Below are 26,681 nucleotides of genomic sequence, written 5' to 3'. Positions count from 1 at the left end.
CCTTGTGTAGTGAGTCCCAGAGTGAGCACTTTTCGCGCTCGCTCCGGGGCTCGTGCATGCGTAGTGCACACGCCGCGCATTCACACTGGGCCACATCGACCCGCTTGCGAGCGGGTCTGAATCAGGCCCTCTGTGTCCTGTAGGTGGTTATAGGAGAAAAGGTTGTTTTTTTTCCTATCCGCTGGAGTGGATCCTAAAGGGCCTATTTTCATATGGGGCCTGGAGCTGAAGCTCCACCCACCCCATTATTAATCTGGCCCTGAATAGAGCTGGTGGTGGACAGCCATGGACGTTCCTGGAAGGTGACTGGGAGGTGGCTTGAAGTGATCACATAAAAGATCGTCTCATGGTCATGTTACGGGAGTGTCACATGCGTGTCAGTAAACGCAGCTGCATTATCAAACGCAGAGCCACAGCCACAAAGAACTTGTTCAGAAGGAGACACTGTGCCAGCCATAGATCATTGTAAGTGCTGATGGTGATTGTGCTGATTGTGTGCCACTAGTAGAGTGTTTGAATCCACCAGCAGTTTTCCACTGTTTAGGGCTTGCACGGTCCATCGCACACTAGTACACAAGGGGAATGTTGAGATTAACATTTTTATATTAGCACAGCTGCAAATTCTGGAAAAATTGCAGCGGCGCATGCATTAGTGTCCACATCTGAACCAGGCCCACTGCCACTTAGCCTTGCAGAAAGTGGTGAGTCTTATATATGGCAATTTCAAAGTTTTATTAGAGGCAACAGTCGACTGAAATTCAGCAACATACGATCAAGGGTGTAGTAATGTTTATGAGGGCCTCAGGGCCCCTGCCAATAAAATTGTCAATATGAAATTCTGACTGTTATAAAAAAATATCATTACTGTGTTAAACACACTGTAGTACCCCCAGTTCATATTATGCCACACAGACACCCCTGTTCACATAAGCCAAAGTGCCCCTTATGATAGTGATGTTGCTACTGTATGTGTGCAGGCGTCTGGGCAACCGCCCTGCCTGCCCTGTTATTTCAGCACTGCATACAATGATTGACTCTCTCAGTGCTTCTCAACCTCGGTCCTCATGATCTCTAACAATTCACATTTTCCAGACCACCTAGCACATTTAAAGATACACAGGTGACCTGGAAATCTTGAACTGTTTGGAGCCCTGAGGACTGAGGGCCTGATTCAGAGCCGGACGCAAGTGGCCGCTCGTTCGCTCCGAGCGATGTTCGCACATCTGCGCATGCGTATGGGTCGTAATGCGCATGCGCCAACCAGTCATTGCGGTCGGAAATCGTGTGCTCGCAAAACAGCGAGGGCCTGCTAATTTGAGTGACAGAATGAGGCGTTTGTGGGTGGTAACAGGGGTAGGTGCTTGAAAACGGGGAGTGTAGATCCGAACGCAGGCGTGCCAAACGGTAAAAACGGGCGTTTAATGGGTGTGCATAATTAACAAAGCAGCGTCATCGACCACGTCACTTGGTTGTGTTTTAGTCTGAACTGCTCGCAGTGATTGCGGGAAGTAAAACCTACCACAAGCACTGCGAGCAGTTCAGACGCCTTTCGATCTACTCGATTAATCTAATAAATAGTGGAGATGACGTATGATGCGAACGGCCAGGGGGCTTCTTTACAAAATAGCGAGCGCATGTTTTGTTCGCTCGCTCAGACATAGAGGCGTCAACAGACCGCAAAGAGTGAGCGCTCAATTTAAATAGCCGGCCCCTTTTTCTGAACGACCGTTCGCAAATAGCGTCCGGCTCTGAATCAGGCCCTGAGTTTGAGAACCACTGGAATAACATTTAAGTACCACTAAACTAATGTGTTTTTCTAGTTATAAATACTCAGTTCAATATATATATATATATATATATATATATATACAGTGTTAGAGCTGTGCGCAGACCCGACAAATCATTGTCGGGTGTTGGCTTTGGTTTTGACAAAACCACCCTAAAATGTTTTGCTTTTGGCTCTGGATTTCTTTAAAATTGTATAAAAACAGCTAAAATCATGTACTTTGAACCTGATTTTGTTCCTACAGTATTATTAAACGCTATAACATTCATTTCCAGCCAATGTCGACCACTTCACAACTCACAATATTGTTTTCACCCATATTGGCCAAAGGCTGCAGTGAGCTGACCTAAGCAACAGAGCAGCGGCACAAACACATGGCAGTTTAAAAAAATATAACACATCTATAAAACATAGCGGCACTGCAGTGGCAGACAGGATGGCAGTTTCATAAACTATACAACTCTTTAGAATATTTTCATTAATCAAGAACTAATAGCCTAATGGTAAAAGCCTAGAAAACAACACAATATATATCCAACCATCACACTTCTCCTAACAGCAAATCACAGGTCAGGATGCAGTCAGGATATCCCGACATGGGACTAAAGATAGACGTCGAAATCCCGAAGCTTATCATTAGCCCTACTACGGAATCCTGACACCCAGCATACCGAACAAAGGTATGCCGGGTGTCTTAGTGTCTAGCCGTGTGGGGGGGGGTTAGGTATAGGGACCCCCAGGGGGACTTAGGGTTAGGCACCCCCCGGAGGCTAGGGGAAGGGGGGTTAGGTTTAGGCACTAACGGAGGGAGGTTAGGGTTAGGCACTAGGGGGGAAGGTTGGGTTAGGCACCCCTAAGGGAGGGGTGGGTTTGGGTACTTACCTTCAGCTGTCGGGATTTCGACCCGCCAGGCTGCCGCTCTCAGTATTTCATCCGGCGGCATTACATACCGATTCCTTCAGGTCAATACAAGCATTGGAGATGGAGTATTAAGCATTTAGTGGCATGGAAAAAACTATTGAAAAACAAGCATACAAATGTGAGTTTACAAACACACTGAATTCAGTCAGCATCTCACAGGCCCAATCAAATCATAAAGATACAAGATACAGAACATGAACACCTGTGATGGGTGGCTGTCCAGAATGTCTGATTTATGCTGCTGCTGTGACCTCTAGAAGAGAGTTGAGAAGCTGGAGCTTATGCTTCAAATTCTTCTAAAGGAAGAAAAGCTGAAATGAGCAACTTGGATGATCTGTACTCGTCATTGTCAATTAGATGCTGCCTGTCAAACACACATAATAAAGGATGATAAAGCAGATGGTACTACTCTGTATATGTGGAGAAGTTGCTGGAAATAGGACCTCTACACCTGAATGAGAAGCACCGTGATGGATGGTCTTGCAAGATACAGAACATCAATGCTCCAGTAAAGTACAGTAATATAAATATATGCTGCCTGTCAAATACACATAATCTTGGCAAAGCTCATAATGAAAAAAGGTGCACAATGAAATTGTCCTTGGGCCCTACCCACCCACCCTTATGTTGTGTATTAAAAAGAACATGCACAGTTTAACAAACCATGCACTTCAGCTATAGTGACTGCCACTTTTGTGGCTGATGTGCTTGGTTTGTTTGGGTCCAAAAAAAGAAACAATCTTTATAGTTTGGTTAAACCAAACTACAAATGGGTTTAAGGCAGATAACAGTGTTGTTAATCATCATCACAGTTGGAAGATAGCATCATCATCATCACCCTCATCAGTGTTGTTAATATCATCACACAATATTAGCTCATCCCCACTGGAATCCACCATTGCATAATTTTCTGTTTGGTGTAATTGGCAGCAAAGATCTTGATCCTAGAAATTAAAGTTCATTTTGATGAAGATCAGTTTTTCCACATTTTTTGGAAGTAGCTTCCTACGCCAATTGCTCACGAAATTCCTGGCTGTGCTAAACACTTTCCGATTACACACTGGAGGGTGGGTAGCTTAAGTACACCATAGCTAGTTTGTACAAGGGGCTCCAAATTGTCTTTTTTCCATCCAGTATTCAAAGGGACTGTGAGCCTGATTCAGAGCCGGACGCTATTTGCGGACGGTCGTTCTGAAAAAGGGGCCGGATATTTAAATTAAGCGCTCGCTCTTTGCGGTCTGTTGACGCCTCTATGTCTGAATGAGCGAACTAAACTAAAATGCGCTCGCTATTTTGAAAAAACGCCCCCTGGCCGCTCGCATCATACGTCATCTCCGCTATTTATTAGATTAATCGAGTACATCGAACGGCGTATGAACTGCTCGCTATTCTTGTGGTAGCATTTTCTTACCGCAATCATGCGAGCAGTTCAGACTAAAAGACAACCAAGTGACGTGGTCGATGACGCTGCTTTGTTAATTATGCACACCCTTAAAACGCCCGTTTTGACCATTTGGCACGCCTGTGTTCGGATCTCCACTCCCCGTTTTCAAACACCTTCCCCTGTTACCACCCACAAACGCCTCATCCTGTCACTCATATTAGCAGGCATTCGCTATTTTGCGAGCACACGATTTCCGACCGCACTGACTGGTTGGCGCATGCGCATTACAACCCATACGCATGCGCAGATGTGTGAACATCGCTCGGAGCGAACGAGCGGCCGCTTACGAGCGGCTCTGGATCAGCCCCTGTGTTAGATGCTAATTAGTACATATTATTAAAGTAATCCTCCTCCATTGTATTGATGCTTACTGTATCTGATGTGATAATGTTTCACTCTGGTGTACTGAATTGACTCATCATCATGATCACCAGTGGGTCTCTTGTAAAAGATCCATGTTTTTCCTGGCAGCAGCATTTGCAGAAGACTGTTTTCGTGTCATATACCACTTGATCTGACAACTTGTTTACAAGTAGCACTTTGCATTTCTTAAGATCTGTGTAATTTGGAAAGAAAGACATTACATAGGACTATCTAGGATCAAGCATGGTTGCCAAAATGTTTGTTGTAAACCCCTTGGTCTTGGATAGGTAATAATAAACTTGATCTACAAGTCCAACATACTTGGCGGAATCGCTTCATTTCATCTCCTCCTCAAGCTTCTCTCACTGCTTTTCCAGTAGTCTAATTAAATGTTTGACCTGATTCAGGCTGGCAGTGTCTGAACTCAATAGTTGCAACTTACGCCCTTGACTTCTGGGTAGGCCTATTCCCAGGCACACCAAAACCTTTAACACTAAAACATTCCCTTTTGGGGAATGAAACAAGGTGGTCTTTGGTGAGTACCTTTTCATTAATCGGGAAGTGAAGGGAAGGAACTCAGTGGATTTAACATATTGAGGGAGAACAGTAACTAAATCTTTCAGTGAATGTCGTTCACCTATTTATGGTGAGTTCTATCCATATTATTGTGAGGAGTGAGAAATTGAGGGCTAGAAAAGGTGGCTGGACAGTATCGAAAGAGTTTATATGGAAGACGGTGTTGGAAGTTGTATCAACTAAATAATTTCTATTTGGATGAAGCTTGTGGACTATTCCAGATTTTGCTTTGTTTTAGTGTCTGAACTCACTTCATTACAATTTAAAATAGTTCAGCACCTTAAAACTGAGAATATTTTCCAGTGTGCTGCAGTAAGGTGTCCTCTCTCTCCCTATGCCATGGTTTGATGTGTACATTTGGATGGTTTGCTGCTGTTCCTCCAGTTGCTAAAGCATATGAAGGGTGGAATTTCACCTTCCTCTTGCTTCTGTTGGTGGTATGGCAAATGGAAGTGTTCTTGCAGCTGCTGCAATGTTCTACATGTGGTTGCTGTTGCCAAAAATACCCAGAAATTTTATGGGCCACAGTCAGCATCTCCTGCATGCACATGTCATTATTTTAAAGAAATTGTGAACCACTACGCTTATTTTGTGTGCAAAACCTGGTACATGTTCAAATTGACCCAGTTCTAATGCTCGTACAATGTTACTCATGTTATCGAAAATGGCAAATGCTGAGGAGATTCTTAGCGGGGAATTAGCAGAGTAAGCCATTTTGCCATCGCATCCAACAAAGAGGTTTGCCTCCTAGTGAAGCCAGTGATACAGAAAGTAGTCTGCCTGTGAACGAATTGGCATTGTGTCGTAGATGCTGCTGCTGAAGGTGAAACACCCGCCCAGTGACCAGTACATGAAGGAGCTGATTTACCTACTGCTGCTACCCAGAGGGGACTTACATTCCCCGAGATTTTAGTGGATGGACCTTCTGTATTTAAATGCTGCCATTTAAGCTTACTTCTGGTAGAAATGTTTTGTCATTTGATGTGCATGTTTTTTTAGGAATTTTTGTCAGTGCATTTTATATGTTTATCCTTTATTCTGTGGGGAGTCCCTGCGCATATGGAGGTGTATAACAGGAAGATTTATTGCTGAGATATGCCAGTCTTTCTTATACCTTTGTGAATGTAATTACAACAATAGCATTAATTTTAATATTTAAAACAGAACTTCACTATGTGGCTTTTCAGTATCCTTTTTTATGAGAAAACTGGATATGGGGACCATCAGTGTAAGTTGCACACACACACGAGTGAAGTGCAGTGGTCGGGGTGTCAACTGTAGTGTGTTTTAAAGGAATCTGCATGTGGTTACACAAATGTTATATATGATTCCATATTGTACTATAATCCATGTTTTCTATCTTTATTTTTCTTCCTTTTTTTGTGTGTCCATTTGGAGCTTGTATTCTGTTTATATTGAGTAGTGTCTAACGTCTATGTAACTAGAACATATATTTTGTATTTTGCTACAGATGCCTTGATAAATGTCAGAATTTGGGTAAGCAAAATTCCACACGGAAGAGGTGTCTTTTTTTTTTGGTCTTTTGCCCAGACATGACAGTTCTTGACTATTATTTATTACCAGTCATTTTTTAGAACGCATACATATTCTGCAGTGCTTTAGAGAGAATATTTGGTCATTTGCATAAGTCCCTGCCCCAGTAGAACTTATATCTATATTCCCTACCACATGTACACACACACACTCTAGAGTTATTTTTTTTTTCTGTTGGGAGCCAATATTGTGAGCCTACCAGTATATTTTTAGATTGTGGGAGGGAACCGGAGTGCCCAGAGGAAGGCCACACAAGCACGTGGAAAATATACAAACTCCACACAGTTAAGGCCATGGTTGGAATTAAACCCACGACCTCAGTGTTGAGGCAGTAATGCTAACCATTACACAATCTGTGCTGCCCAGGCTTCTTCTTAACACTGATATGAAGTCCTGCCACTGTTGGATGACTTACTTCGACACAAACAACATCATCCTACTGAATTTTCAACTTTTCCAACTCATTCATCATCATCATCCCTATTAGCATCATTTAAACAAATACCCCCCTCATCCTGTTGCAATTCCACAGTAGAATCCTCAATTTCTATGTCTAAACCTTCATCATTATTACTCACACATAACACTCATGGACATGCTTAGACTTTCCTTCGGAGTTTGTGAAGTTTGTAAACACACAGTTTGTTCTTAGTGTTCTTTTACTGCACTGATTTGCCTGTTTTAGAGGTGACACATCTAGACTTAGAGTGAGAAGGCGGTGCATGTGAGGTTACAGATGATGCCTGACTGTGTTTGGTCCTGGCTTTTGCAATAGGCATTCTAGTGCATAAAAGCACAGTAGCAGAACCAGCACTTGCAAAAAAAGGCCATGGTCTGAGCTTGCAACAGTGAGTGGTGTTTGGCACGTTGGAATTTCTACATTCTTCAGCAGTAACTTTTTCCTTCTGAGTTAGAGGTGATGTTGTCTTTAACATTGTAAAATACTTTTTAGAATTGAGGAGCCATTTCTTACACATTCTTTCACCTTGACTTCCTTTAAAAGTTGATGTTGAAGTACTGTACTATGACAGTCAGCACTAGTACAAGGTTGCTCTTTTTCTATCGACTGATCAATGATTGATTTATTTTGTACACCAGGACAGCAGTAAAACTAGCCACTGTAGTTAAACTTAACTGGAGATTTTTTTTACACCGGAAAAAAATAGTCTTAATTTTTTTCTGGGGTGCAGCTAACGGGGACACGACAACACCCAGTAAGTACAGTTATATACGCTGCCTCTCCAAAAAACACATTTGTGAAAAAGTACGTTTTAAATCGAATTATAAAAGACTGGAGATAAAAAAATATATATTTTTCTCCAATTATAATTTTTTTAAAAGCAAGAAAAGAGGTCTTCTTTGCGGTGCAGCTCACTCAGACGCAGCACAGTATACTATTTATTGGACAAATAATCTTGAAATCACACTGTATCTGCCCTCATACAGAAGTGACTATATATATATATATATATATATACTGCTGTGAAGAAAGATTAGCTATACTTGTGACAGACAGTGGCCTGTTTTTAGCTTGTATGCACCTACTCCATCTGCCTACTACAACTCTCTCTAATCTAATGGCATAATTTGAGGAGCAACTGCTGCCCACAACCTCTCTATACACTCTCCTGTGTGAAATGGTGCCTTATAATAAGGGAGGGACTCGTGTGCAATCTTAAACACGAGATCCGAGATTTTGGAAAATGGAGTTTTGCCTCATTTTAAGTTCCGAACTTGTTGGGAAGACCAGAGCCAGAACTCTGTTTGACTCGGAAACCCCAAGTGCGGGTGTGTTCTGATTTCTGCAATCCCGACCGCTCATTTCTAATATAACTGTTTATTCAGGTGTTGGCATTCATAGAAAATGCTTTACAGTGACTGCGGATGCTATTTTAAATTTTCACCTGCATTCACAGGCAAGCAACATATGCCTGGAAGGAGAAAAGCTGCTGGACATATGCCCCAATTTAGTGAATAGCATTATTTTGTGTTTTGTCTTTAGCGACATCACTCATTGGCTCTCATTGCAGCTCATGTTAGCACACTACAGAGATTATCTTTGCTTGGCCATCACTTTTAAGCACCTGGTGTCATGTTGTTCTTTTGACTGTCATTTAAAACTGGCTGCATTTAATCCTCTTCTGTACTTGTTCTTTATTTTCAATCTTCATTACTGTACTTCAAAGTAATTAGTCCGAGTTGCCTTCTGGTGTCACTTGGAGGTTATCTCAGGATACAAGTACCCTGCCACCAAATGGCAATCACAGGTTATTTTTTCTGTCTGTTCCTATCTGAGACATCATTCACCAGATCAAATTACCCCACCCTATATAGTGATCTGACACACTAGAACAGTAGTTCTCAAACTCTGTCCTCAGGACCCCACACAGTTCACATTTTCCAGGTCACCCAGTGGGTGCACAGGTGTATTTTATTACTCACTGACACCTTTTAAAAGATCCACAGGTAGAGATAATTATTTCACTTGTGATTCTGTTTGAAGACCTGGAAGACATGCACTGTTTGGGGTCCTGAGGACCGAGTTTGAGAACCTGTAAACTAGAATACCCCAGTTTCATGTTAGCAGCAAGTAGTATAGTGGGAAGAACAGTTCTGTGTATTATAGCCTAGAACCTTTTGGACCATATCATGCATGTTGTGTCCACAAGGTAGCACTCCTAGACGTACTGATTAATGCTGTGTTACAAGCTTCCGCTTAACTATTGGTGTTGTTATATTTGCTTCCATTGCAACAGACTTTGACAAGCAGCCGTTCTCTAACTAACGTTACCATCCAAGAAAATTTAAGAATCCTCAAAATTATAGTGGTGCTGTGCTTAAATTTTGTACTTGAATCATAATGCAGGTACACATAATGATAAACTGATTGTCAAAAATGTAGCAGATCTCCTTTACTCACAGTTTAAATGCCTCTTGCACAATCACATAAACACACCATAAGGGGTTAAAATCCCAGCCTTAACACTTGCATCTGTAGCTGAGGTCCTGTGGACTAAAGGCCCCCATACATCAGCAATCTGAAAACCACATTTGAGCAATTTGAAGATTTGTTGCCCGATTTTAGGATTTCCCAATCTAGTAATGTGCGCCCATAAACTGGGCATACACTATGCAATTATCTGTCAGATATCTGTCCATTCTGGCTGGTTGGAATGAAAACCTGGTAATGTATGGGAGCAAATGAGTCGTCCATTTGCTCTCAAACGCTGGAAAATAGCCAAAAATGGTTGTTCAGACAAATTGATTAAAAGTTAAAACTAGAGATGAGCGGTTCGGATTCTGTGGAATCCGAACCGCTCCGAACATTGAGGATCCGAGTCCACCCGAACCCTGTTCGGGTGTTCACCGCCTGACTCGGATCCCCGTTCGGGGCCGAACGGCGGCCGCCTGATGTCGGATTCTCACTAGAGAATCCGACATCAGGGCTCCTATTGTGTAGGGCAGAGCGCTGTGATAGCGCTCTGCCCTACACAGTCAAACACACAGCCGCCAGCGGCAGCTGTGTGTTTGTTACAGCAGCCAATGAGAGTCACACAGACTCTCATTGGCTGCTGCACGGAGGGAGCCGGCTGGAGCTCACACATGAGCTCCGACTTCCGGCTCCCTCCTCAGCGTGTGACAGCAGAGCGGACGGCGCGGGAGCGGGGATTCAGGTAAGTATTTATATTTTTTTTTTTTACTTGTGCAAGGGCCGGGGGCGCTACTGGGGGGGTCTGCTACTGGGGGTGCGGGGGAGCCATACTACTGGGGGGGCTATACTACTGGGGGGGCTATACTACTGGGGGGGTCTGCTACTGGGGGACCATACAACTGAGGGGCCTGCTACTGGGGGGGCTATACTACTGGGGGGGGTCTGCTACTGGGGGGGGCCATACTACTGAGGGGCCTGCTACTGGGGGGGCATACTACTGGGGGGGATTACTAGTACTGGGGGGTCTGCTACTGGGGCAGCCTACTACGGGGGGGGGCATACTACAGGGGGGGGCCATACTACAGGGGGGCTACTACTGGGGCAGCCTACTACTGGGGGGGGCCTGCTACTGGGGCAGCCTACTACTGGGGGGGCCATACTACTGGGGGGGCTGCTAATGGGGGGCATACTACTGGGGGCATACTACTGGGTGGCATGCTAATGGGGGGCATACTACTGGGGGGGCCTGCTAATGGGGGGCATACTACTGGGGGGGCCTGCTAATGGGGGGCATACTACTGGGGGGCATTCTACTGGGGGCACTGCATAGGGGACCCTACTACTAAGGGGACTGCATAGGGGGCACCACTGCTGGGGGCATTGTGTAAGGGACACCGCTACTGTGGGCATTGTGTAAAAGGGGCACTACTGTGGGCATTGTGTAAAAGGGTCACTACTGTGTGTCGTAACATAAATAAGAGACACTACTTTATGGTGTAATGTGAATCAGGCCCTATGTGCGGTGTAATGTGAATAAGATTGTGCACTGTGACTCCTTGGGCCGTAGCCCACTATGTAAACAAGTACTGTGATTCTGCTGGCCGTACTCCACTGGGTGGACTACTTTTCATTTCTGCCACTGCTTTGTGGCAATGTGTCATAGATGTGCTTTATACTGTGGTGTCTGTGTCGTTGTGCCGCTGCTTTGTCGCTTAGTAACCAGTCAGCTCACTGCAACCTTTGGCCAATAATGTTGAAAACAATATTATAAGCTGTGATATGGTCTAAATTGACTGGAAATTAATGTTATTTAGGTTAATAATACTCTAGGAAGAAAAAAAAGACCAATTTATGTGATTTTAGCTTTTTTTGTAAATTTTCGTAAAAAAATCCAAATCCAAAGCCAGTCACCGCAGTTTGGCAAATCCAAATCCAAAGCCGGACGACGAATTAGAACCAAATCCAAATCCGGCAAAAATGGTCCGGCGCACATCCCTAGTTAAAACACACGAATTTAACCAATTTGAACAATTTTTTTGTCCTTTTTTCAGTGTTTAAACCCATATGATTGACTGTCATTTGCTTCCATACATTACCAGGTTTTCATTCCAACCAGCCAGATTGGACACATATCTGACAGAAAATTGTATAGTGGATGCCCATCTAAACACTACAGATCTTTTTCAGTGATTTGCAGATCATTTTCAGCAAACACAGATCTGCCAATCTTGAAAGGCCCATCATTTTACTAGTAACGGTCTGCAAATCTGCTGGTCATGTCCATACACTAGCAATCTACAGCCCCAATCAATCTGTGAAATCCAACATGTTGGACAATCTGATTTAACAATTCCAATCACTTTTTGGTTGCAATCTGCGATCTGTGAAGCCCATACATTGCAGATTTTTTTATTCAATCATCTGCAAATTTCAGAATTGCCACAATCGGTTGCTGATGTATGGGGGCCTTACATTCCTCTGTGAATTGACTCCAGGATTACTATACTTGAAATTAATCAGGACAACTGGCTAATCTAGGATTATTATATATAATATCAGTAGGGAATAGTGCATCGATATATACACCATTCACTGTCCCTCCAGATTTTAATGCATCTTTTATTGACCACAAGAGAAGTTCTGTGATCTAAAGCTGTATATACAGTAGATGGTCTGCAGATCATTAGTGATGGAGGTATGTGAGATAAAACCTACACTAAACCCCATAAGAGCACAGAAAAAAAACATACAAAAAGCAAAAATTACCTTTACAATGAAACTACACAGAAAAACAGGTACTACCGTGTCTGGAAATTTGACTGTAATCTGTCCTTTGTTGGGTGGTCTTATCTACTGCCTTGACATCCTACAGTGGTTAGGGAAGAGCCTGATACCTTAGAGACATGTCATAGTACAGATGAGGTGCCAGCTGTGGGACAACATGTATCATTGTAATTACATTGAACGGTTATATATATATATATATATATATATATATATACTAGATAAGGGAGGATTAATATGCTTAATATTTGAAAGCAAGTTGTTGCGTGTAAGAGGTATGCCTGAAGCATAGCATAGAGTCACTGCTTAAATGGCTGACCTGTGATTCACATTGAACTGACCTCCGTTTGACTTCACAACAGCTGGTTAGTGTAGCTTGAAATCTCAAAGTGCTTCTGTATTTATAAATATTATGACTGATAATAAGTGCATAGCAAGTTGAAGACACTTTACAAAACAAGTCATAAGTTTAACAGTTTGACCTACTCCCTGTTTGACCTCATTCTTATAGATAATAGCTTAGGAAGTCAAGACCTCTCCTAGCCAACAAGGGCAATGGCTTGGTGACAGTGTGTTTCCCTACACAAGACCTCCAAACAACAGTGTTGACTAAAACAGATATGAATTTGTTCTAATGTGTGCAATTTCACTTTCCCACAGTATTATATGGATATTACAATACATAGGGGGGTATTCAATTAGCAGCGGGCTTTATCTTGCAGCTAATTGTCACGCCGGAGTAATTTATCCAACACGTGAGCCAGAAAAAACACAAAATTGAGTTCGTGCATGGGGCAAAACCCCATTGCTTCCACAGTTTACGCGGAATCAGTGTGTTTTTGCGCCTGAATCCCAACTTTTTGCCGTGGGAGAAAGGCTATTTAATTTAATAGCCTTTCCGCGCACTGCAGGGATTTTTGCCAGTAATTAGTTGCGGGGGAAACCCCAATGCCAATTGAATACCCCCCATACTGAAGAGGTAGGGAAGGCCACTGCACCATTGTAAACCTCTTTATTCACCAAGCCTAATGTTAGCATTATTAAGCAAAAGTGTACTTTGAGCTGTGTTTGGCAAATAATGTAAAATTGTCTAAGTACTTTTTTTTTTTTTTTTCCATTTCTTTTTACTTCTTGTCCTATTCTAATCTGGTCTCTGTGTGTGTAAATGTTTTTCAAATCATGATACAACCCTTTTACAGTAGGTCTGGGCTACATTCCCTATGTTATCCCAACTGCTTTCACAGTAGTGGGGATATGGGTTCCAACTAAGGTGATTTAAGTGCAATGTAAGGAACTAAATCATTCACATTAGTATACGTTTAAATGTTTAGAATATATAAAAAAATATATTGATGCTCAAATTTTATGCAGTTCTAGTCTTTAACCAGTTAAGCAAATTTATTTGTCTGGATTTTTCAAATTTTACAACCAGTTAAATCGTAAAAGTGAACAGGTTAAACCATGCTTACGTCCTGTATGCCAAGTCAGGGATAATGCCACGATTCACTAGCTCAGTTTGAAGTTTGTATGCTGCTCTAACGCAGAAGATATTTTTGTAGATGGTGGATTTAGATGTACATGACAGAGGGGGTGAGGCAACAGTATTTACGTGTTGTGCATGTTACATGGTATAGTGGAGCTGGAGAGAAAGGGTCACAAAAGTTACAAGGGGCAAACTGTGATAGTTAAATGGTTTTCACTGAATGTGAGTCTGGTCCTGTATAGTTTTGAGGCTGTACTGATAAATGTTTGATTTGTAGATTTGTGGATAAAAAGTGTTGTGGGTATAAAAACAGTATTGTGGATGTAGGTAGTTTATTGTGTGTCTGATATAACTCTATAGAGATGTATAATGTTATGTTGCATATCCCCAAACATCCTGATTTTGTTGGGACTGTACCAATTTCAAGGAAAAGATTAGCAAGGTACTATGAAACTGGATAGATACAGGCATCGTTTGGGTGGATAAAGCATGCTCACAGTAAGAACTTACTGTACAGTATAACAATCTTACTTATTTACTTATTTAAACATTAAGGGGGAATTCAATTAGACGCGAAAAAGCAAAAACTTAATGTCGGAGAAGTCATTTTTGCATCTTTAGTCTATGCACGCTCCTGTTTTTTCGCACTATCCAATTACAAAACATGTGAAAACGCATTTGCATGATAACTGTTCATGGAGTAACCAGTGAAAGTACAGGTGAATTTGGTGAAATCTGTCTGTACCCCTTAAAATAGTTAACCGACATACTGTAAGTACAGTAAGGGCCGTTTCTAAGGGCAGGCGACCCGTGCAATCGCACGGGGCGCGCCGCCTCCGACCTCTGCAGCAGAAACAGCCTGTTAACTGCCGGACGCCTGCTGAGATTCAGTTACCAGTGGGTGCCCGGCAGAGCACAGCAGAGCAGCCGGAGAGATGGAGGCTCCGGCTCCCCCAGTGTGCTCTATGGGAGGACGTCCTGACGTCTTTCCCATAGTGCATAGGAGCAGCCGAGCGGAGCGGACGCCGGAGCGGGGCTGAAGGTAAGTATTACTGTTTTTTTTTTTTATGTGCAGGCAGCCTGGGGACATTACTCTGGGGGCACTTCTGCTGGGGGAGACACCACTACTGGGGGCACCCGGGAACTACTACTGGGGACATTACTCGGGGGGCACTTCTACTGGGGGCATTGCTTAGGAGGTACCCCTACTGGGGGCATTACTCAGGGCCCAGGGGCACTACTACTGGGGGCACTACTACTTGGGACTTTACTACTTTGGGCACTACTACAAAGGGAGCATTACTATTGGGGGCACTAATACAGGGGCATTAATACGGGGGACACTATTACAGGGGTCATTACTATTTCGGGCAATACAACTGGGGACACTACTACTGGGGCACTACAACAGGGATCATTACTGATGGGGGCATGACTACAGGGGGCACTACTAATGGTGGCATGGCATAGGGGGCACCACTCCTGGGGGTACTACTACTGGGCGCACTGCATAAAGGGCACCACTACTGTGGGCTCTGCATAAGTTGCACTACCACTGTGGGCACTGCATAAGGGGCATAAATACAGGGGGCACTGCATATGGGGACAACTACAAGAGGCACTGCATAATGGGCACTTTTGCCTGAGAACCAGTGGGGGGGGAGCCTAAAACCTGTCGGGATGGAATGGCAAGGGAGGGGGCTGGAATGAAGTGTGTATTATGTGAATCTTGTTTTTTTAATGTGTTTTATGAGGTTCTGGATTTAATAATGTATTTGAGGTGGATGTGGTTTTAAAACGTAGTTTATGTGCTTCTGGCTTTTCCAATATATTTTATGTGGAATTGGTTTGTTGCAGTGTATTTTATGTGGATCTGGCTTTTATTTTCAATGTGCTGGGTTTGCTCCCAATGCGACTAAAAACGAGTGTGATGCAAGGTCATACTTCTGCAAATGTCACACCAAAGGCATGCACACAGAAATGCGGCGTGGGCTTGTGACAGCTAGGCCACACCCCAGCGCATGCTGTCTGTCTTTTGTTTAGCTACATATATTTTTCAGCGCTTTTGCCTCTGACAGGTTAGCCAACCCAGTACTCAGTAGTCACAGTGGCTGTCATTCTGTGGTCTTTCGAGATCACATTCCCTTACTGTGATACTACACCCCCTCACGATGAGGCCACGCCCACTCCACAATATTACTGCTTCGAGGGAGGGAGGGGGGCGCATTTTGACTGCTCGCACTGGGAGCCTCAAACCCTAGAAACTGCCCTGAGTACAGTAATCATTTTAGAGGTGTATTAATGGCCCTAATAAAAGTATTTGGGGTTTTTAAATTGTGTCAAATGGCTGTTTCATGTATATTTGTTTAAGTGTGGAAAAATTATAAAAAGCCGCAAGCTCTCTACCACACCATGCAACTATGCATGTGTGGCTACAAGACAGCACATGCGCATTGCCATCTAATGGTGGCCACCAATCATGTTTACTATTATTCATTGGGTGCAACAATGTGGCTGGCTTTACCGCTTCAGATTAGTGGAGAGGTATGTATCTGTGAAACTCCTGAAAAACCACCACATTTTCTCCACGAAGAGAGGCAAGAGATGTATAAAGATTTTACATCGACCTAGAAAATCTTCTAAAACATTTTGATATTAGATTGACTATCTTTTACAATTGATTTTGTAGCTTCAGTGTTTGCTTACCTGATTTCCTTTTTTACATATGTTGCTATATTCTTTTTATTTCTATAATAAATGTGTTGGTCCCTTCTGGTTTTGACAATTAAAATGCTTTTTTCCTAATTACTTAAAATAATGTAGCATTTGTTTTATGGTAACTCAAATCAAATATTACCATTTTGTAATCACTGTTCCCTAATTGCCCCCTCACGTGTACATTATATATGATATCTGTTGTATCTCTCTCTCTCACCTCTCCCCCTCTAGTTCTTCTATACAGCCTCTGCCAAAACCACTAGTTTCATTGTCCAACTTTATATTCGGATAAGTGAGGATACTCATTTTATATGGCAGGGCCGTAACTAGGGTGATGTGACCTGTGCCATAGCACAGGGCACCGCAGGGCAGGGGGCACTGTCTGTCACTTTTCCTGTTTATTATCATTCTCACTTGTAGCTTCCTCTTCTTTTATCCCCAGCATCTCCTGGCTTCCCCTGTCTCTTCCCTGGCCCTTCCCCATGGCCCTTTTTCAGGTACACTATCCTATGTCCCTATTTAAAAAATGGGGGGGGCAATTCTCTCCCTGGCACAGGTCACCAAAAACTCTGTTTACTGCTCTGTTATGCGGTACTGTACCTCCGAACTGTCCCGATTTTGGCAGAACAGACAGTCACGTATTTCTGGCACTGTTGGTTGTCCTGTGGAGGTGAAATTTGGGGGCACTCTCTCTCACGGCTGCTTTGCACAGGAATGGGGGCACGGCCACACCCGCACATGATACGCAGTGGCGCATGATGCAAAGTCACGGGCCCTTATGCGTTTTCCCAAATGTTGATAGCTATACTCATAAGGAGGACCACATTTTTCATTAGTGCCCTTTCAGTTTGTAAAACACAACCCTGTTGTGACTGTTAAAGGATGTATATTGCTGTGTAACTTTTTAATTGTTCTTAACAGTCTATAACAAGTTTTCTATAAGACTGTGCATAACAATTTATTTATTTGTTTGTTTTATTGTATTTTAGCTCCAGGCCTTACTGCAATTGTTGGAGGGCGTCCTCGAGTGTAAGTGTTTTGGTTTTTCTGTTCTATTCCATGTTAAATTAGATGGTTTAGGACCAAAATCTAACAAACTGATTGGAAATATCAAATAAATAAATAAAGATAATAGATTGCAGTAGCCACATTTGGGGGGATAAAGGCGCACTCAGCTAATTATAAGCAGCTGCCCATCCCCAGTGTGTCCTGAGAGATATGCGTCTTTCTCATGGCCTACATTGGATGCATTTGCATGAAAATGCTCATTGTGCCAATACTTGCACGTCCACATCCATCATTTTTTTCACCTCTCTAAGCTCAAAACGGGTCCCAATCAGTATTTGTAAAGATGCTTAGGAATCTTTGTGTGCATGAACAGTCCAGAAAAAGTGCTTATGCCCAACTCCACATTGGACTCTTTCTGCTTATGAATACAGGGCCTGATTCAGAGCCGCTCGCTCTGAATCAGGGCCAGCCTTCTGTTTTTTTAGAGCGGCCTCCTGGCCGCTCGCATAGCTGTGGGTAACCACCCACAGCTATAGCGAGCAGCCAGGAAGATGGTCGCGATGGTCAAGACCATCGCGACCATCGGGCTTGCGACGAGACCTTTGTGGTAGGGTCTCGTTGCCGCAAGCTCTAGAGTGCTTTCGGCTCTAACAGTGCCGAAAGCACTTCCACTGACATCACTTGATGTCAGTGGGGCTGGCCCCAGACGGTAGGCGTTCCCATGGGAACGCCTCTGTCTGGGCAGCCACCCCCCGGCCCGCCCACCAAAGGGGGGCGTGCTTTCACTCAACATCGACAGCACGCCCCCTTTGGTGCGAGACCCAGAGTGACGGCTTGCCCGTCGCTATCCGGGTCTCGCACATGCGCACTGGGCCACCATCGACCGCTTGCGAGCTCATAGCGCTCACGAACGCGTCTGAATCAGGCCCACAGTTCAAAGGGGTTGTCGACAATGACTATATCGATATCACAATGCCGGCACCAGTATCTGGACACGATTGTAATGCTACTGAAAGCATTTTAACCATGCAAGCATTATAACTTTAACATGCTTGTAAAACAGCATGTTTAAAGGTAGCAAGCCCACACAGTTAAAGTGACGTATTTATCACAATCCACATCTCAGATGCGGATGGGATGTGATAAATTCACCCAAGAAATTTTAGCAGATCACATTTCCCATTGGGAAAAGCGATCTGCTTAGTAAAAGACTCAGAATGTAAGGGCTTGGTTATTTCCGAAAAGGCCTGTGATACATTTAAGCGATACTAAAATAATGTGAAAATGGTTGCAAAAACACCCATTTTCAAATTATTTTAGTAAAAATACTATTGATAAATAGGGTCCAAAATGCTTAAACCACTTGACTGGCCAGGAATGATGATGTTCGTCCATGCAAGATGACATTTTGCCTCTTTCTGAGTTCCGTTTTTGTGGAGGGAAAAATCCGAACTCAACGTGCAAACTCGAACCTATCCGAGCCTGCACATCCCTAATTTGAATGCAGAATTATACTCCTCTCTGCAGCCAGACTACCCCTATCTGTATGTTTGCTTTTATTGCCAGAGCCGTAACTAGTCTTTTTGGTGCCCTGTGCCAGAGAGTGCAATGGCACCCCTCCCTATTTTTTAAATAGGGACATAAGATAGTGCACCTGAAAAAGGACCATGGCCTCATGGGGAAGGGCCAGGGAAGAGATAGGGGAGTCCAGGAGAGGCTGGGGATAAAATAATAGGAAGTTACAAGTGATAATGATGATAAACAGGAAAATTGACAGCCCCAAATGGTGCCCCCTGCCCTCTGGTGCCCTGTGCCATGGCACTGGTTGCACTACCTTAGTTACGGCCCTGTTCATTGCCGTTACAGCTATCCGTGCATACTTACACCAGCCCTATCCTTGCTACAAAGGGTCCATCTGAACACAGGCATATTTATGTGTACGCACAACTCTGCATCGCCACGGTTGCATATTCTTGACTCAGGAGAATGGACAGAGATAAAAACATAGACTCTGCAAATGGACTTGCATCAGCCCCAGTGTGCGCAGCTTAATCAGATGCTGATCATCCACATGATGTATTGCTGGATGAGCAATGAGTACTGGAAATAAAAAAATAAATGACAATTTATTCGGTCATGGAGGGGTGGGTGCAATTTTAATTTAAATGGAACACTCCCATTTAAATAATTCTATCTAATTCTGAAATGTATTCAGATATGGTATGATTTAAATGTTACACTAGTACAATGTTGGATATTGAACTAAAATGATAACTATTTCTATTTTGATACAGATCCCCAGTCCTGAAACCATTTTTCTTCCTGTACCCCAGGAAGGATGTCAAGGTGAGATTGTATTACCGCAAACAGTAATACAAAACAGTAAAAGTAGATAAATAATTCTATAAATTGTGTGCTCTGATAGCATTACTTATATTAAATGTGTTTTAAAGTAATCACATCAGTATTAAGAAAACAAATACCCCATGTTGTAAGTTATACAATATATCACATTAGCTTTCCAATACCTGTATAAAAGAGCTCATGTGTCTTTATATAGCCACAGAGCTCCTCAGTGATCAGCAGTGTTTTTTATTTTATTTAAAATGTATTTGTCTTTTATTTGTATAGCGCCAACATAAGTCACTGGATCATTACTCGTCTAGCTTAAGACACTGCCCGTTAGACGTATGCGCCCATGCTCAGGCGTCCAGGAGCACAGGGAGGGGGGGTTTGATGAAGGGGTGCACTGCAGCACATGGGGGTGCCCAGCAATTAAGGACAAGGCCTGCTAGGTGTACATTGGGGCTAGCATTGCCAGGAACGCTTGCATGGATGAAAGGGCTGGCTGGGACCTGTAGCTGCATGGTTGAAAGTAGCGTCGGGAGATGCGCTATTTGCGGGCAGCGTCTTAGGCTAGATGGATGCGCCCATGTCCAGGATAGCAGGGAGGGGGGGTTGATGAAGGGGTGCACTGCAGCGCATGGGGGTGCCCAGCAATTAGGGACAAGACCTGCAAGGTATATGTTGCCAGGAGTGCTTGCATGGATGAAAGGGCTGGCTGGGACCTGTACATCCACGATTGAAAGTAGCGTCAGGGAAATGCTCTATTAGCAGGCAGCGTGTAGGATATGTATACCTTTTTGTATTGTCTAAAAGTAACTTGTCGATCTTTTATCTGTCGATCTATTAACTGTCGACCTAGTTGTCAACCATCTTGGACTAGTCGATCTTTTATCTGTCGATCTATTCACTGTCGACCTATTTGGCTTCGATCTGTTATTCTGTCTATCTTGTTTGTTGTCGATCTGCATATCGTCGATCTGCTTTGTTTCGATCTTATGTGGTGTCGATCTCATGTCCATGTCGATCTTCAGGTGGTCGACCTAGGGATCTGGTCGATCTATGATTTGTTGAGCAACTAGTTGGAGTCGATGTACTGTGGTCGATGTATGTATTGTCGATCTCAGTTAGGTCGATCAAACAACCGGATACCAATCAAGTTTTTTGAGTCTGAAAAACATGTTCTCAGACTCTATTACATTTGCCGAGTTTAAAAAGTATGAGAAAACTCTCACATTTTCTTATCTCTCATCCTATTATATTTGGCTTATGATGTCTGTTCAATAATTCAAATTCACGGAAAAACTGGCTACCAACTTTACAGGTCAGTTAACTACAAATTTCAAACTGTGGCAGGAGCAGCTGATTTAATCAAAAACAGGGGGAGATTTATCAAATCTTGGAGAGAGATAAAGTGGAGAGATATAAAGTACCAACCAATCAGCTTCTGTTATTTTTCACACATAGCCTGTAAAATGGAAGTTAGAAGCTAATTGGTTATATCTCTCCCCTTTATCACTCTCTGTGGTTTGATACATCCCCCCCATAATCTGCAAACAAATCAACAGAGCAGGATATCCTAGTCTGGTTACAGTGCATAAACTGCTCCTCTCACCTAGCAAAGTACTTGTGCAAGAAGCACATGCAGTTGTCTCACGAGCAGTAGAGGGAGTGATATTGTCAGATGAGATGATCCTTCATCGTGTTCCAGACAAACATACCAGTATACACGTGGCACCAACTTATATAATTCTACAGCCATGAGTGCTTGTTCTACAGCCATGAGTGCTTGTTTCCACCAGTAGAACTTTCTGCTTGTTCTGTAAAGTTGTGGCACATATTCCTGGTATGGTTGGGTGCAGTAATCCCCATACTTATTGGTGCTGAGTGATGACCTTGCAAAGTTTTGCATGCTTTTCTTTCCTTAACCGAATAAGTAAGCATTTATGGGATATTCTTAAATGATTCCTGACACAGCGTCTTCCACTTCCATCTATCAAGCAGCAGTTGAGTGACTTTCTTATGGAGGAATGGTGCAGTATGTATTCTGCACAATTCAAGACATTGGAAGACTCAAATATAGGCTGTTGCATGGTGGCTTAACATTCTCTTCATTTCTTTTATATTGGTTTTTCTATGTTCTTTGTCTACTACATGTATATTGACAGAAAAATATTGAAAATGTTATACATTTTTTTTCCATCTCAGATTGACATTTTCATGAATGGAAAACATATAGAACATTTTTTGGATGATCACTCTTTCACTGTGGACGAATATATTGCCTTTGTACAACCTCCAACACCAGAAGTGCCCAAAGGTATTTTATTTCTTAGAGTTTTATAGTATAAAATAAATAGGACTTTATAATGTTTACCCAAATGTTATATATAGGTTAATACTACTTTTGCCAAGCAATATATGAAAGGATAAAGAGTCTTCAAAATAATAAAATAGCATAAGCAAGCTTTCAAAAGGCTGTATCCCAAATACATTGTTCGGCAAAAAGCTTCAGTGATTTCCTACAGTTTGTCATTGTATTATTTTTATTTCATTTTCATGCAGTATTCATGTGACTTATGTAGTCTGAAACTGATAAAAAGAAAATTATATTTATAGTTAACAACATTGTATTAAATATGCTGGCTATGGTATGGAAAATATACTATATAGCGTATAAAAAGCTGCAATCTTTTATTTATATGAGTTTTAAGTGGAGATGCTTTATTTATTTTATGTATTCAAGCAAGAAAGAGAGATGGTTTTATTCATTTGAGTTTAGTAGGTCTTATATTAAAAGTGTTTTTTGATGGGGTTGAATGCATTCTAATTTTGTTAGCAGTAGGTAACTCAGGACATTGTCCAGGTGTGTTATGTTAAACAAGATTTTATTTTTACAGAACAGATCTGATTGCAGAATCACAATCCTCTTCGCTATCAGTTTCCTGTCTTCTGTACTTAAGAAAAAACAACTTTTTTTAACAACTTGCTTAAACTATGAAACACATTAAATAATATGTGTATTTATACTTCCATAATACGCAGTATTAGCTGAATCTGTCAATGTTCCATATTTTATAATAGATTTACACTGCTTATGCTGGCCATACACGCTACAATTATCGGGGCGATCCGCCTGATATCGGCGGATCACCCCGATAATTGTAGCATGTGGGGGGGCGACCGAGGGTTAAATATTGCTCGGTCAGGCATGCCGGATTGTCCAGCATGCCTGTCCAATGCGATATTTACCGGTAAACTATCGACCGCATCAGGCAGTGTATGCCGACAGACAGACATTTCCTGTGCTCCTTTCTACGGAAGGAACGGGGTAATGTCTCCTCCCCCGGGGGCGGAGCGCGGATGTCTGGCTGCTACACTGTGAGAGAGATCTCACAGTGTATGCCGGTGACATCTGTGGCTGGCAGGCTGCCAGATAAAATGTCTGTCGGTCTGACAGGCATTTTATCTGGACGTGTATGCCCAGCATTACTCTTAAAACTTGATCTGTTTAAAATAGGCTGAATATTGTTGGTGCCTTCCCCCATTTGAAATCATAACAATTAAGCAAATAGAAAATCTTCAAGTTATTAAGTTTTATTATGGGAATTCGACCAGATCTATCCATTCAGGGCCGGATTAACAATAGGGCGGATGGAGCGGTAGCTCCAGGCTCCCTGAGAAAGATAGGCCCACATCATCCTCTGCAGCTCACCACTCATGCAGCGCACTGAGAGCAGCGGCACTACGGAACGAGAATCAAAAATTTCATAGAGGGGGTAGCTCCGGCAGTGCACCCACCTCCCGTGCGCCTGCTGCGCACCTCCACCAATGTACAGAGTCTAACATGCTGTGAATGGTCCCTCCTCCTAAGGGGCTGCTCACAGTTCTCAGCTGCACTGTAGTGAGCAGGCACAGGCTGACGTCCACATAGTAGTCACTCCCATCCCCAGCACTAGGCACGCCCCCTTCTTGCTTCTATACCCATCTGCCTCCTTCACTTCTTCTACTCCTCCCATCCTCAGGCCACCCCCTCCTTCCTCTCTGTCATTCCTGAGACTGCCCCTCTACTTATCTTCTCCATGTTCCACCATTGCAGCTGCTCGAGTCGTCACCAGAGAGACAGTGAAATGTCAGTGCCTGTGAAGGGTATGTCACTATGTTGTAATGTTATAGGGGAGGGTTAGTGCAGTAATAAAGGTATGTAATGTGAAAGGCAGTGTACTGATGCTGTGTGAGGAGATAGTGAGTGTAGTGATGTAGTATATTGATGCAGTGTAGGGAACTAGTATAGTGATGTATGGGGAGTGTGAGGATGTACTGTGGGGAGGCAGTGTAGTGATGTAGTGTGGTGCTGGAGTATGGGGAGATAGTATAGTGATGTAGTGTGGGGAGGCAGTATAGTGATTTAGTATGGGGAGCAGTAGTGCAGTTATGTTTTGTGATAATGTAGTGGTGGAAGGTATTGTAGTGATGTAGTTTGGGGAGGTATTAAGTGATATAGTGTAGTAATGCAGTGTGTGGAGGTAGTGTAGTCATGTAGTACAGTGATGTAGTGTAAGGAAGTGGTAGTGGAGGTATGTAGCATGAGGAGGTAGTGTAAGGCATAGGTAGTGCAGTTATGTAGAGTCAGGTTGTAGTGTAGTGATATAGTTCGGGGAGGTAGTGCATTGATATAGTGTGGGTATGTAGTGTGGGGAAGTAGCACAGTCATATACAGTAGTGTAGGGAGGTAGCATAGTGATATAGTATAGGGATGTAGTGGAGTGATTTATTGCATGGAAGTAGTTTAGAGAGGTTGCGTAGTGATATAGCACAGGAATGTAGTGCAGTGATATAGTGTGGGGAGGTAGCTTAGTGATGTAGTATATGGAAGGTAGTGCAGAGATGTTGTCACGGCCAGGGTTTCTCGGCATGGTGGTCACCGGGTATTATCTGTGAGGTCATTGTGGCGAGGGGTCTCTGGCAGCGGTGCTGCTGTTTGGCGAGGGGCATTGGCTGCGCGTGGTTCTGTGCGGGCACATTGTCACTGAGGCCTGGTGGTGTTTCCGTTCCGTTTGGCATGGGCGCCACCATCTTGCCTCAGGTCATGTGATTCAAGCTGTCCAATCCTGGTGGGTCATGTGCTCTTTCCAGCCAGTCACAGCACGGCATCTGGTATTTAGGAAGGTCCAGAGCCTTCATTCATTGCCAGTGCAACGTGTTTCTCAGCTGCGGCTGAGAGAGAGTACCTGTGCCTTACATGTCTGCCTGGAAGCGCTACTAACCTGTTACCTTGCCTGCTCCAAACCTGCTGGACTCACCCTGCACCCTCCATCTACCTTTCCCCTGCGTGAGTACCTGAACCTGCTGTTTTCCTGCACCTTGCCTCACACTTTAACTCCCAGCTGGACTTCATTACCTCTGCCTGCACTTCGTTACAGCTCACCAAACCTGCATACTGGACATTTCCTGCCTGTCACTATCTGGACATTCTCCCATTTGCTTCACCACAGTTATCAAGTGCACTTTAGTGCTAAACCTGGACTTTTTCTTTTGCCATTCCCATGTCTGCTAAATCACTTATTAAAACCTCCACCTTTTTATTTAAATATGCTTCTGTGTCTGCTCCTGTCACCACCCCTGGTCCACAACAAACCCAGACCTTCACAGATGTAGTGTGGAGAGGTATGCAGTGATGTAGTGTGGTAATGATAGTGTGGATATGTAGTGCAGTGATATGAGGGAATGTAGTGTGGAGAGGTAGTGCAGTGATGTAGTGTGGAGATGTAGTGCAGTGATATGAGGGAATGTAGTGTGGAGAGGTAGTGCAGTGATGTAGTGTGGAGATGTAGTGCAGTGATATGAGGGAATGTAGTGTGGAGAGGTAGTGCAGTGATGTAGTGTGGTAATGATAGTGTGGAGATGTAGTGCAGTGATATGAGGGAATGTAGTGTGGGGAGGTTGCGTAGTGATATAGCGCAGGGATGTAGTACAGTGATATAGTGTGGGGAGATAGTGTAGTGATATAGGGTCTCATTCAGACCCGGTTGCAAGCGCTGAGCACTCGCAACCGGGTCGATGTTAAGGCCCTGCGGACACACTGCGCGTGCGCAAGCCCCGGAGCGAGAGATAAACTCTCTCGCTCCGGAGCTCACTACAAAAGGGCCGGCTGTCGATGTTGAGCGACCGCTCGGCCCGTTTTGTAGGAGGGGCAGGGGGGTGGTTTCACAAATGGAGGCGTTCCTTAAGGAACACCTGCCGTTTTGTGGGCGGCCACACTGACATCAGCAGTGATGTTAGTGGGGAGCTTCCTGCTCGATCAGAGCAGGAAGCTCCCTGGGGCTTGCGGTTGCCGAGACCCAACCTTAGGGTCTCGTCGCAAGCCCCGATGGTCGCGATGGTCTTGACCATCGCGACCATCACCCTGGTAACCCACAGCTTAGCTAGCGACCATCACCCTGGTAACCCACAGCTTAGCTAGCGACCAGGAGGCCGCACTTAAAAAATCAAGCGGCCACCCTCATTCAGAGAAAGCGATCGCTTCTTGCGACCGCCTCTGAATGAGGGCCATATTATATAGAGCATATGGAAAGTAGTGCAGAGATGTAGTGTGGAGAGGTAGTGCAGTGATATAGTGTGGGAATGTAGTGTAGTAGTAATAGTGTGGAGATCTAGTGCAGTTATATTGTGATGGGATGTAGTGTGGGGAGGTAGTTCAGAGATATAGTACAGGGATGTAGTGTTGGGAGTTAGTTAGAACTGATTATACCTCCTGCGGCGGCACACA

At 43.6% G+C, this 26,681-nt stretch overlaps 1 protein-coding gene across 1 annotated transcript in view; it reads left to right on the top strand.

Annotated features, from left to right (window-relative positions):
• The window catches only part of LOC148521326 (uncharacterized), a 168,457-nt gene that overhangs the window by 95,598 nt on the left and 46,178 nt on the right, over positions 1–26,681 (top strand). The window contains exons 15-17 of the mRNA XM_088475367.1: positions 17,551–17,590; positions 19,864–19,915; positions 22,121–22,232. Coding sequence (XP_088331493.1) covers positions 17,551–17,590; positions 19,864–19,915; positions 22,121–22,232 — 204 coding nt within the window. The remainder of the gene's footprint in view (positions 1–17,550; positions 17,591–19,863; positions 19,916–22,120; positions 22,233–26,681) is intronic.

The sequence above is a fragment of the Taudactylus pleione genome, unplaced genomic scaffold (assembly GCF_031769625.1).
Source record: "Taudactylus pleione unplaced genomic scaffold, aTauple2 ptg000170l, whole genome shotgun sequence".
Classification (NCBI taxonomy): Eukaryota; Metazoa; Chordata; class Amphibia; order Anura; family Myobatrachidae; genus Taudactylus; species Taudactylus pleione.
Note: the sequence above shows the minus strand (reverse complement) of the source record. Positions and strands in the feature narration are given on the sequence as shown.